The following is a 12,955-nucleotide window of genomic DNA, read 5'->3' on the forward strand; positions in this document are numbered from 1 at the left end:
TTGCAACGGCAGATCGCTGCCTTTTCGTTGGACATATCCTGCAGGAAAGTGTCAAATTTCCAAAGGCCAGGTTTTTGCGCTCAGTGTTTAATCTCCTTTGAATCGTTTTGTTTTCTAACCGTGCAACCCTGATGGCAGATTCCATATTGTCTTCTATCAAATGAGGAAACTTGGAATCTGCTTGCAAATACACAAACAGTGACAAATTTGAATTTCAGTCAGAGACCACAGATGTACAGAGTTCAATCTTGGACGCCAAATGTGTCTGCCATCTGCTGGTGGAGCCTCAAAGAGAAAAAAACTCATCATTGACTTTGAGAAGGAAGAGAGTAGCCTAAGTATAGATTAAATCACATGTATTTTTCACCATATAATGTGGTATATATATGTGTGTGAGAAAATAAATAAAAAATACAAACATGTGACCTGAGCCAGGCTGCTTGTCCTTGGTGGTGGTTTCAGATTGAAAAAAGCTAGGGTTTCCAGGACAGTATCACTTACTGTACATGGATCACCTGCAGAGCTCCAGCACAAGCTAAAAGGGCCAAATTGCCAACTTAAAGTGCACCGATGGAGTACCGCCACTGTATGTCTGCTCAATGAGCATCAATGAGCTGCAGTGACTTTTGTCAAATAGTAAAGTTTCTTCATCTGGTTTTCTCCTAAGAGGCTTCCACTATCAGACATTTACAGTGAAGTAATGATATTTACTTTGAAACCGAAAACTGTTCTTGTCCTCAGATGATCTTCATATCCTTAAAAAAAAAAAAGCTACGACATTAAATTCTATCCAAAGTCGGGGTGATTTTTCACGAAGATCTTGTGTTGATGACGGAGGAGTCGAACCACTGCATGAAGTCTCCCCTGCACATCTCAGAAATCCTCAATGGGGTTAAGATCTGGGGTCTTTAACTGCCAGTTCGTGTGAAAATGACATCTCCTGCTCTTTGAACCACCAACTATATGTGAGCCTGGAATTGTCAGTTTGGAATATGCCCTTATCACCAGAATGCCCTTATTCTCAAGACAGAATCTAGTGATGGAAAAACCTGGTTGTTCAGTATCTTCAGGTAGTCAACTGACACATAATGTTGCCAAACCCCCAGATCGTAACAATGCCTCCACAGGCTTGTATGGTTTGCACAAAGCAGGATGGTGCAGCACTTAATCCACCTCTCTTTTTACTCTGATGCAACCATCACTCTGGGACAGAGTCAATCTAGACTCATAAGACCACATGATCTTCTTCCATTGCTCCAGAGTCTAAATCTTGATACTCCCTAGAAAACTGAAGTCTTTGTTTTCTCTTGATTTTTTTTATCAGGGTACACAGCTGTTTAGTCCAAACATTTCCCATCAATCTTCCCGTTATGAGCATGAAAATGCTCTTACTTTCATTATTAAATATTGCCTTGAGTTCTACCAACGTGATCCCTGATTAGTTAGATCTGGGTGGCGACTTCTTTTGTCTTTATTGCCCCACAGCATAGTTTCATAGTACTTCAGCCACAATGTTATTTTCTTTATTGTGTCTTGGAAAATGTTTGCCTTGTCTTGCCTAAACCCAAGAGGAATCCAGGAAAAGAGACAGAATGATGCAGAATGATGTTAGCAAATTATTTTGTAGCTAGATCTTCGTTTTTTGGTTGTTATTGTGGAGAAAATTGTAACTTTGATGTGGCCGTTTCTGATGGAAATGTTGGCTACTTCTGGCGTCAGAATGTGTCATTCTGAGAGCACCTTGCTTAGAGGTCAGTTTTAAAAAAAACAAAAAAAAAGCTTGGGATGGGCACTAAAAATTACATTTTTACAAGCTTTATTATGCATATGCAGTGTGAATTAATGCATGTGGCAGTCAAAAGGCAAATATCATGATTATACACGGTAGTTTTTAAAAAATGTAACATAGCAAAAATGTACAATTCAGAGCGTGTTTGGTACCCGTTTAATTGTTGGCAGGATTCAAGAGTAACTGTGTCAGACATGAGCAACATCTCTCCAGTAGGAGCATCGCACTGCTGTGGCAGGTTTGTCACCACAGGGTTTTTTTTCTGTCTGTATGACCTGGATTTTTGTAAAAGGTGGATAATCTTGACACATTGGTGCAGTACAGTTTTAGCCCAGTAGAGAGCAGTAGCTCCTCACAAAGTAATGGGAAGAATGGCATCAAAGAATTTCGTCATCTCTGACAGGCATACACACTCACATGCTTAGAGGAAAAATATAATGCAAACCACAAATGGCTGTAAGGCTTCAGCAACGTGTTTTCATCTTAATTGCATTAAGAAGCATATTCACACAAATACATTACTGAGACCTCCTCTATCATACTAAGATACCCAGTGTATCTTATATATTCACAAGTTGATATGACTTTCTTTTCTAAGTGTCAGTCTTAGGCTTTTGTGGCAGATCTTGAAGGGTTTTAGGGTTTCCATTGGGCTGCTTCTGGTTATTGTTGGAGCTGTTGAGTTTGGTGTTTCTCTGTTGAACATGCCGTCTGTGGCGTCTCCTCTTTGCCTGACGAGAGTTGGGTTGTGTTGGATCGAGCAGAGGATCCAAATGTAGTTTACCACTCTGAGCATCCGAGGACTCATCAATAAAGGCTAGGTTCTCCCCAAAGTAATCCAGAGGCTGAGACAAGTGGGGATCTGGAGGAGTCTCCTCCTTTTCAAGCTCGGCAGTTTTATTCTCAGCAACTCGCTCCGTCTGAGTGGCCTGGGAGTCTGTTTCTGATTCAGATTCTGATCCGTTAGAGGAGGAAGAAGTAGAGGAGTAAGATCCAGACTCTGTTTGACTCTGATGTTGCTCTTCTGTCCCCTCAGGGGGCCCCGTAGCTGATATGGTGTGACCATGACTGCGAGGGCCGTGGCGGCGCTTCCGCCGCCGCTTTTTGAAGGGGTCATCCATTTTGCCTGGAATGCGAAAGTCCACAGACATATTCTGGATGTTCTGAGTCCAGTCAGTGGCATGAGCTCGCAGTTCCTCCATCTAAAAGAGAGGGATGAGTGTTTGATGATATTTGTCTTTTTGACAAATGTAAAATGTAAAATCCAACACACCATAATTTGTTTCTTATAACTTCACATTATACATCTGTGGTTGTTCTAGAAGAGATTATTTTCACTCTGTGTAACTCAAGACTCAAAATCAAACTGACAAAACGGGACAGAAATTACCTCAGCTCTGGTTTTTTTGGATAGAACACGAAGCCAGTTAGCAACCATTGTCAGGATAGATGCAAAGTATGCAAGTCCCAGCAGGATCCAGAACCACACCAGAGGCTTGTACCAGTGCTCACTCCCTGGAACTCCAGAATCCCCTTTAACACAAAGTATGCAGAGGTAATGGGTAAAGACTATCTATCCATCTCTTTGGAGTCAAAAACAGTTAAGATGGTACGTACTGTGAAGCAGATTATACAATCAATAATTAATCTCTTACATGAAAATCTTCTTGAATAATTAAAGACATTGTGCAAAGTGAACATAATGCAATACAGCTGACAGTTATATCTATGGATGACTAATTAAGTTATACCAGCTAATTTATCTGCAGATAAATTAGGTCGACACAAAAGCAAAAAATATTTTAAAAGTGAAGAGTTATCGAAAAATAAACTGCAACATATGGTTGATTTTAGTTGTGCTGGCGAACAATGATCATTCCAGGGTAATGTTTAACTGAATTTAAGTAAAAATAATATAATAACAACATAGCTAATAAAGCTGCCACTTGCTCTATGACAGCTGGGATAAGTTGCAGCTCCCCTGCTAACCAATAACACGAAAATGCCTGGTTGGATCTTATATAAAAGCATGTCCATTGATGACAAGCTGTCTACAACATAGGTGGTGTTGAAATAGCTTCCTCTTAAAAAAAGAAACAATCTCCTGTAGGCTTTTTATGGTGGTGTACAGCTGCTAACTCTTATGCCTCAAAAATACACCTCGTGCTTATCCCTCCATGCAGAAGGGAAGAGGATGATTCACTAGTTTGTGAGTCAAGGCAAACCACGGAAATGAGACTTCCTTTTTACTGTCTACTTTCTGGGTGAGTTTTGTTCTACATGAAACTGTAGTACACTCAATTCTGATGGATATAATGTTCTATGTTTGACTGCTTTATACAGGTAGCCATTCCATCACAGGGCCAAAACGAGACAAACAACCGTCCACGTTCACACTCCTAGGATAAATTTAGAGACACCAATTAACCTAGCATACCTGTCCAGGGTGTACCCCATCCCTCGCCCTATGACAGCTGTGATAGGCTCCAGCCCCCCTGGCGACCCTAAATTGGATTAAGCAGGTATAGAAAATGGACGGATGGAATTAACCTAACATGCATGTTATTGGGCGACGGGAGGAAGATGGGAGGAGATATCCCAACATGTGAACTAGCAGATGGGGATTGAGCCAGTCATTTTATAAGTAATCAACATCCTAAGCTACAGCCACCCTTGAGGTTGTAGCACCAACTAATGTAAAATTAGTCTTTCTTGATTATGTTAAATGAACTCCTCAAAACATCTGTTGGTAGAATATTGTGTTAACTGATTTTCCTTTTACTCAATCCAAACACTTTCTCATATGAAGCCTACTATGCTTGTAAAAATTCAGTGTGAGTTAAACACATAACGGAGAGGGAGGAGAGTAAGGATTTGAGGCAAATTTATAAACGATAGCATTGAAGTGTTAACGTAAGAACAGTGACTGTGAATGGACAGACAGAACAGAGCAGGCAGCATAGCACAGCAGCATTTGTATTTTTAACATGTTGTAATTTATTCCCATGTATGCTGCTCAGAGGAATCCAGTCAGCAGCTCTTTTGGCAGTCTCTCCCTCTCTTCTCATGAAACTGTCAGGCATGAATTGCAGTTGTATGCTTTGTGTCTGTTGCTCTGGCTCCCAAAAACAGTTTTATAGGTCAGTATTTCTATGCAGAGTCATGAATGCAAGTGCCTAAGTGTTTAAATCTATTAATAACTTGGGTTAACTACATGCTCTGATCTGTCTCCAATAAATCTTTCAAATCTCACATAATGCAAATAGACGCCTTAAAGCCATACCTTCATGAAAAAATATAATTATACATCAATTTCTTTGTCTTTGCACACAGAACAAAGAGCGTCACCAGGCACAAACACACCACTTTAATAAAAACGTTTGATAGTTACATTAATGAGGCTCATCAATAATGTGATGCCAGAGCAGCCATCACAATGTGGAAAATCATCAGCATGCGTTGATATTCACGTGTTACATGATTTTTGCTGTTTTTTTCATGCCAGGGCACACCTAAATGACTGCATTCAATAATGAAGTGTCGCAGAAGTTTTTGAAATAAACACATCAACAGCTGATTTAGATTTAGAGTTGAAAAAGTCCACGTTTGGAGGCCAGCGAGGCTGAAAGACGGTGTTACACTCTTGACTGTCAACTGGAAGAGCTGAGATTGAGAGATTCTTGCATTCAGTTGCTGTTTTTTGCACTTTTAGTTGCCATTTTACACATTACAAACTACTTGGCTTAGAATGGATATAAAAAATAAGATGGTTATGGTTACAAAAACACCATGGCTTGCATTACAACATGCAATGTAATAATGTATCTCATGTAAACATCCTTTTGCTGGATTACCAACTGCTCTGTCAGCTAAACAAAAAAACATGCTGCACAAATGTCCTAATATATTTGTTGAAAGTTGTACTGGGTGGCAAGAAAAAGACTGAATGATTTAATCAGCATGAATACAAAGTTTTCTGGTTTGTGACTACGCTTTGTCACGAGGCCCTGGGCAGGACAAGACTTTTTTGTCACCTGGCTGAAAACTTTGGCAGTCACAGGATTTGAATGCCAAAAGATGCAACAAATTGCATGTTTTTCTACATAACCTCCATTCTAAAACATAACTTGGCAACTAGTGTTGCCCTTGAGAGCTTTGCAAGAAGTGCTTTGCTTGTCTCAGTGTACTTTCTGCTAAAATGTCCATTATAATGATGATAACGTTTTCTTTACAGAACGTTAGAATAGAAACAGAATATACATGTTTCTTAACCAAACATCTTGACCTAAAATTGACCGATAGATTCTCTTATTTCAATCTTTCTCCCTAAGAAAAAGGTGCCCCAGTTTCCATTTTATGTGTCAATGTGTTTTAAGCCATGCTAAGATATGGGTGATTGATGAGTGGTTGAATACCTGCAACATAGTCTCCAAAGCCCACTGTGGTCAAGGTAATAACCACGAAGTAGGCAGATTCCAGGAGGGTCCACTTCTCCACCTCTTGGAAAACCAGGATAGGTACTGCAACAAAGAGCAAACAACCCAGCAGGATGGACAGGACGGCCGAGATCACGCGTACAATTGTGGGACTAACCCGCCATTTCTGTCAGGAAGGTGAAACAAGACAGTGTGATCAGAAAAATAAAGTAAATCAGATACAGTTAAAGAGAATATTTAAATCTCAATTTAAGGGTCCGACCAAGAAGAGATTCTCTATTTTGGCAACAGCTTTCCTCAGCCCAGTACCCAGATGGTCTCCCACTCCAGCGAGCAGAATACCAAACATTGGGATTCCCACCAAGGCATAACAAATGCAAAACAGCTGTCCTCCTTCTGTCTTGGGGGAGATGTTTCCAAAACCTGGGAGAGCCAAGTCAGGGGTGGAAGAACAATCGTTTAAAAGAAATAACAAGACTTATAGAGATTTCTATCAAAAATACACCATTTTATTTTGTGATCTTGGATGTTCTGATGGAGACTCACCGATTGTAGTGATGATGGTCCCTGAGAAAAAAAAGGCACTGGCTAAATCCCAACTGCTGACATAGGTGCTGTTGCCTGTGGCATCCACACCTGCACCGACAGCTGCCACCACCTCCTGAAATGAGACAGACGAGAAGAGGGTAATGATTATTATATGAAACCGTAGAGCAACTGATATTTAAATGAGCAATAAAAAGAGAGAACATGAAATACACAAATTAGGGATTACAAAATGACATATAAATACATGTTTATTTCTGACATAGAATAGAAAGAATTGTCACGATCACACGATTAAGATCAAAACTCCATTAACCACAGCCAGCACTGATGAGCTGACGCATTTATCTGTATTACCCTAAAATAAACCTGAGCATGATGAGGTTAGGAAATAACATGATGTATGAAGGCATCATTAAATCCAATAGATTAGCATTTTTGATTGTACAGACATGTCTGTCTGCTTCATGCTATTTGTTAGTGTGTCACCACACCGAAGTATGTCTGCCTGAAAATAATTGAACTTCCAATGATTTTGAATTTCGTTTGTACATCAACTGGAGTAAGTGCTGATCTTTCCTTCAAGTGATATAGGCGATCATCCAGGGCACCATTTACTGGAGAGTACTACTGTAACAAACTGGATTTATCTCAGCAAGCATTCAAAATGAGTATCAAAAACATCCCACAGAAGAGGAAAAGAGGTGACAACAAAACACATAATTAATCTCTAATTATTTTGTCTTGACACTCCTTTGGACTTGACAGTGCATATCTCCAGGTATTAAAAACAAACAGAAAAAGCAGCTGTTGCATCACCATACACAAACAATAACCTTAATATGCACATGTAGAAAATGCTGTATTGACATACTGTTCGATCAGATTGCAGCAGCAGATTGCTTTGACTAAAATTAAGACTTGTTGAAACATCTGACATTTGGTTCAATAAAACCAGATCCACAATACCGACACTCTGCAAGGACCAACATCTGAGGAATGAGTATGTGAGCGCTGCCCACCTCAGTCATAAATAAAGTCAGTTCAGTTGTTGTAAGCTGTCGTCAAATCTATTGTACTGTATTGTAATAGTTCATGTATTTTTAGAAGTTTTTTTTAGAGTCAGTTTGTATCACAACAGATAAAAATAGACATACAGATACTGTATGTCCATATAATTACTCAGCCATGCTGGTTTAATGTATCAAAAACCCAACCATTATCTCACATTAACCTAATACTATCATTTTGGTACTTTTAATGCCTAAACCTAATCCACCCAAGCAATTGTGAGGCCTTGAACCAAACAAACAGCAAGTAAAACTCATTTCAAGAGTGAATAAATGAAAACTGGGAGGTGATGCAACATCTCAAACTTGTGTCTCATACTCCTTATACCTGTGACTTCAACCCACCCGTCACTTGTTTATGAAAAAAGATTCCATACTTATGCTAGTTTGGTTTGCAGCTGCCATGGATTGTACAAGGGGCCTCGGATGCTTCATGCATCACATAACACATGAGCACCCGTTGAAACAAGCCAGTTAAATCCTTTCCCATTACCATTAGCTTGTTCAGCCTCACTATCTGAGGGCTACAGCTTACTATTCCATTATATTTCTACCTCCCAGGTATTCTTTATCTGTATCCTACAGGCTGCAATCACAACTCTGAGATAATCAGACTAATTCACTAATTTTGATGGACTGCAGACCCCAGCTCCACACAGCAGAATAAGCTGCCAGCTGTGTTGATGAAAAAATTTATCAGTCTTGCCTCTCTTTGTCTCGGAGTTGTTGCTGTCACTTTCAGAGCTTAAATGTCAGACGTTACAGTCGCTAAATGTGTGATTCTGTAAAGAGAATGTGAGCCGCGCCACTCTCAGGTGTTGCGTTCCCATCAATGTCATGCTGAGCTGGAGCCTATAAAAACCTACTACTTCTGAGTCATTTGATCCAGCACTGAGTATCTATCAAACACTTTCACACTGTATTCAAAAGCCAGATGTTAGCAGGTGTTTAAACCAGTGTGAAAAGGGCTTCAGAGACACACAAAACGGCAGTTTTTGATGTCCTGGGAATGAAAACTGGTCAGTGTAAGCGGGGACATTTCTGCTGTGACATTCATGAATGTAAAAACTACCATTCTACTTTTGGAGTGACCTTATTTTGAAGGGGGAGCTGAAGACATTGTCCGTCAGATCGGAGAGAAGTAAGTCCATTTGAGGACTAATATTTACTTAAATATGGCATTATTTCCGGAAGGGAACACTAGCATACTGATGAAGGAAGATGAAAATCTATCCAATTACAATAAAATCACGTGGAAAAAAATTCTATAAACATAGAGAAAATGTCATATTTTTTTCTTGTCTTCAGCAACCGTAATCGGACTGTATTTAGACTCTTCTACAATGGCTTTCTATTTCAGACCCATCTATCATGAACAGGCTATGCTCGGTATGGGTTAAACCACACCCTTGACCTCAGCTACATGATTATATATTTTAACAGCTGTGAATATGCTGTTTGATGTGTCTGTGGACAAAATAACCGGTGGCACATTTTTGTTATAAATACTGGCTTCACTATCACTGCTGGTAAAAAACAAAAAAGGTAGAAGTTAGCCCATTAGCACCTGTTAGTTAAAGCACCTTCTAAATACAAATAAAAATGTAACCTATGTCACACATAATCATCTATGATGACCAAAAAAAGGGGACGTCATAAATTAGTATGTCAATGTTTCTAAAAAAATACTCAATCATATTCAGTCACCTAAGCCTTACTGATGTCGTTCAGACTGTATCTGACTCAGAATGAAACTCAACCCTTGGTACAAACCCTGATTATTTTATTTTAGTATTTTAACAAATACTGCTGATTAGTGGCAAAGTAACAGATAGGAACCACGCCGTCCACCCTCAATAAAGCAACAAATCACATCTATATTGTTGGACTAAATCATCTATCGAGATGAAAAAAAAAATTTTAGCATCACTCTGAAGACCTTTAGTTTTCATCAGTGATTATGTCATGCTTTTGTCTCTTTGATGAGGCTAATTCTCCCTCTATTAGCCTATTAGTATGATCCTCCATTTCTCAAATTTGTACCCTCAAAATTCTCTCAGAACAACATCGACAAGCACTGGTTTCTCCACTTTCTTCCTTTTTATCGTCCTTTGAATGTGTCTTTTATGGCTCCAATATGGCCATTCTCCTGAGCTGAAGGAGCTGCTGCACAAATGGATATTCACTTGAGCTAAAAAAAGCACAACAATTGAGTTAGCAAAGCAATTAGAAACAAGTAGAAACATATTTACTGATGATACAATTAATTATTTCTCATATATATTGATTATTGTGACATGCTGCAACTTTTAATATGCTGGCGAGGTTGTAAAAGGAGGCTCTTAGGACCAACCGGATGGACCTGAAGCTTTGCTGCTGTGCTCAGAACTGTTGTGTTCACTGTTGCAGCAGAAATCTACACATTGTGCAGATTGATTTAGACTCTGATTGATTTATTTTTCAGACCTTAGACAAGAAAAAGAGAATCAGAGAGGAGTTATCCACCTGCGCATGTGACGTGATTGAGCTGTCCTTTTATCTGGCCCAGGACATATTTGTATTTACAGAGTCACATGAATGCTGCTTAGTTACAGCTGCAACCTCTTGTTAGTTGTCAAAATCAACAGGACAAACTTTCTGTCTAAAACAAGGAAAACCTTTCTTTCTTGTTCAGCATTAACTCTTAACTGCACTGGTTCTCATCAAATGATTCTGATTTGCTGTTTGCACTTTTAGAGCATAACAATGATGTATGTCAAGTATGTCAAGCCTTTAAAAATAATCCACAAACAAATAAATCTGCCTTTCATGACCAAAGGTAAGCTCTGTTTACTTCTCTTTTGTCCTTCTCTGTTGTCCTTGTCCTGCTTGAACCTTTTTGAAAATGTCAGCTGCTGCATCTATAGATCCCTTTGAAGCTAAAACAGTAATTTGGGGTGTTCACTCTGGAGCGAGGACAGGCATCTTAGGATCACAACAGTTGCCAAACCCCCATCGTAACGCTCAACCTATGCATGGGTCAACTTTCATGCGCTTAAACGCTTGAGCAGAGCCATCCTTGCATAGCTGCTCAGATCACACCTGTTATCGGGTCTCCAACAAGCTGCGCTGACCACGCTACACAAACCTGAGAGGTCATCCTGAGGAACTACAGAACATATTCAAAGCATAGCGAGTTACATTCAAACAGTCAAGTGAGTTCCTAGTGAACACTGAATTTTAAATGAAAGCTAATTATCTGTCAGAATCTGTTCTTTTATCAGTATTTTTAGCAACAAGAAGTTGTCTTTTACAAAGATTCAGCTCTTGTTTGGAGTTTGTTCGTGTAAAAGTAACGACAACCTGTGGCTGCACACTGGCAGCTGCTTCACTCAATACCTGAAAGGCCAGAAGACATTGTTGTACATGTAGACCAAAACAGAAACAAATCAGTTTCATAACATAAGTTACTTATTTTTATCTGGAAAAGTGACCTCATTCAAATTAACAAAAGCAAGAAGGAGTCATTAAACATGGCTTAGAAAAGTGCCACAAGATCATCAATATTATATATATACATACATATATGATAACCAATTAAACTATATGAACTTAACTTTTAGGGTTTAGAGGCCCAAAAGGCAGAGAACCACTGCTTTGAATAACACAAATCAATAATGAGTGGGATAGTTTAAAAGACTGATACTCAATCCACTCGACAATTGTTTGTGAGGAATGGGAAACTTTTCAAACATTTGAATTTAAGAAATAAAAGGCAGATGATGAGTGGCTCCTGTTATGAAGGGAACAGCTATACCTCTATAAGAGCCTGCAGGTCCTCAGAGTCTACGCAGGAGAAGTTCAAAAGGAAGTCCTGGCGCCTGTCTTGGAGAATCATGTGCTTACTCTCTTCTCGTGGAGCCTCCAGGGCGCGGAACACTACAGCTCCCAGCACCAAGTAGAGAATCACTCCAGTGAAGATGGCAAGCAGGGTGGAGCAGCGCATGGCTGCACCTCCGCTCAGTTCGAATGCAGGCTGCTCCTTCTGTGGGCCGGCCTCAGTATTAGAGTGGCCGTGATCCCAGCTGCTGCAGCTGAAACATCAGCAATCACAAAAGCAGACTGACCACAGAGCCTGACAGCGACACAAGCTGTACTACAGCAGATGGACTATTATGTTAGCTGCACCAGACATTAAATCGACTCCAGCCTCACCGCACTGCTGACACAGAAAATTCAACATCCAAGATAAAACGCCTATTATCAGATCTGCCCAACTATTCAAACAGATGTCACTGCATCATTGTCTATAAAACATCAATTATCCATGAATACACAGAAAGATGCAACCACAATAGCTGAGCTCACCTGTCAATCTGCCTCAGCTGCCCACGCCTTCGTCTTTTCCAGTCTCTCTTTGCACCAGCTTTGATGATGGAGTCACTGGATCCGTATTCACTGGGAAACCCGTCCCCCTCACACTCTACAGAAGGGGACACTAGAAAGGACCACAGACAGTTTTTCATACAGTTCAACCTCACAAAATTTAAATAAACAATGGCAAAATCTTTACTCTTTTAAAAACATAGAGCTGTAAATGATCAGAATAATTAAGGACAATCTACAACAAGGTGGAGCTCTCAGGCAGTGGCTCTCACATCATGTTGTTGTTTTTCTTCTTGGACATCATACATTTTGTGTCTTCATACAAAAATATGCTCTATTGAAGGCTTTAGTTTGTGAAAATCCAAACATTGGTTGAAAAAAAAGGGAATCTCAGCTCTGGATAGATGAGGATGACACCTCTTTAGGTGATGCTGATCAGTAGCTGGAGGAGAAATATTCTAAAATACATGTTTAGGGAGATGATGTTCATCATTATCAAGACTTTCTCATTTATGGAATGTGAAACTGGAGCCTATGGCTTTGCACTGATACACCTTTACCTTGTTAAAGCAATAGAGTTAAGAAACAGATAGATGTGTCATTGTCTGGGAAGTACAGAAATTATTTAACAGGTAAGGATTTTATTATTTGGACTGGTAGGCCTGCCATTTGCAATTAATTTAGCAAAACCGCACTGCAAGCCAGGAAAAAGAAAAAACAAGCACCAATCCTCTAAAGTTTGAAGATTG

General features: G+C 39.7%; 1 protein-coding gene across 1 annotated transcript; it reads right to left on the reverse strand.

Annotated features, from left to right (window-relative positions):
* Window positions 1-1,917: 1,917 nt before the first annotated feature.
* kcnk4b (potassium channel, subfamily K, member 4b) lies at window positions 1,918-12,380 on the reverse strand. Its single transcript, XM_072374730.1, has 7 exons — window positions 12,189-12,380; window positions 11,638-11,914; window positions 6,772-6,886; window positions 6,488-6,648; window positions 6,205-6,391; window positions 3,180-3,322; window positions 1,918-2,991 (listed from the first exon to the last, which is right to left on the reverse strand). The coding sequence occupies exons 1-7, from the start codon at window positions 12,344-12,346 to the stop codon at window positions 2,383-2,385; spliced, it is 1,650 nt and encodes a 549-aa protein (XP_072230831.1). The 5' UTR covers window positions 12,347-12,380; the 3' UTR covers window positions 1,918-2,382.
* Window positions 12,381-12,955: the final 575 nt, after the last annotated feature.

Source organism: Leuresthes tenuis, unplaced genomic scaffold, assembly GCF_036924035.1.
Source record: "Leuresthes tenuis unplaced genomic scaffold, fLeuTen1.0.hap1 SCAF_21, whole genome shotgun sequence".
In the NCBI taxonomy this organism is placed as follows: domain Eukaryota; kingdom Metazoa; phylum Chordata; class Actinopteri; order Atheriniformes; family Atherinopsidae; genus Leuresthes; species Leuresthes tenuis.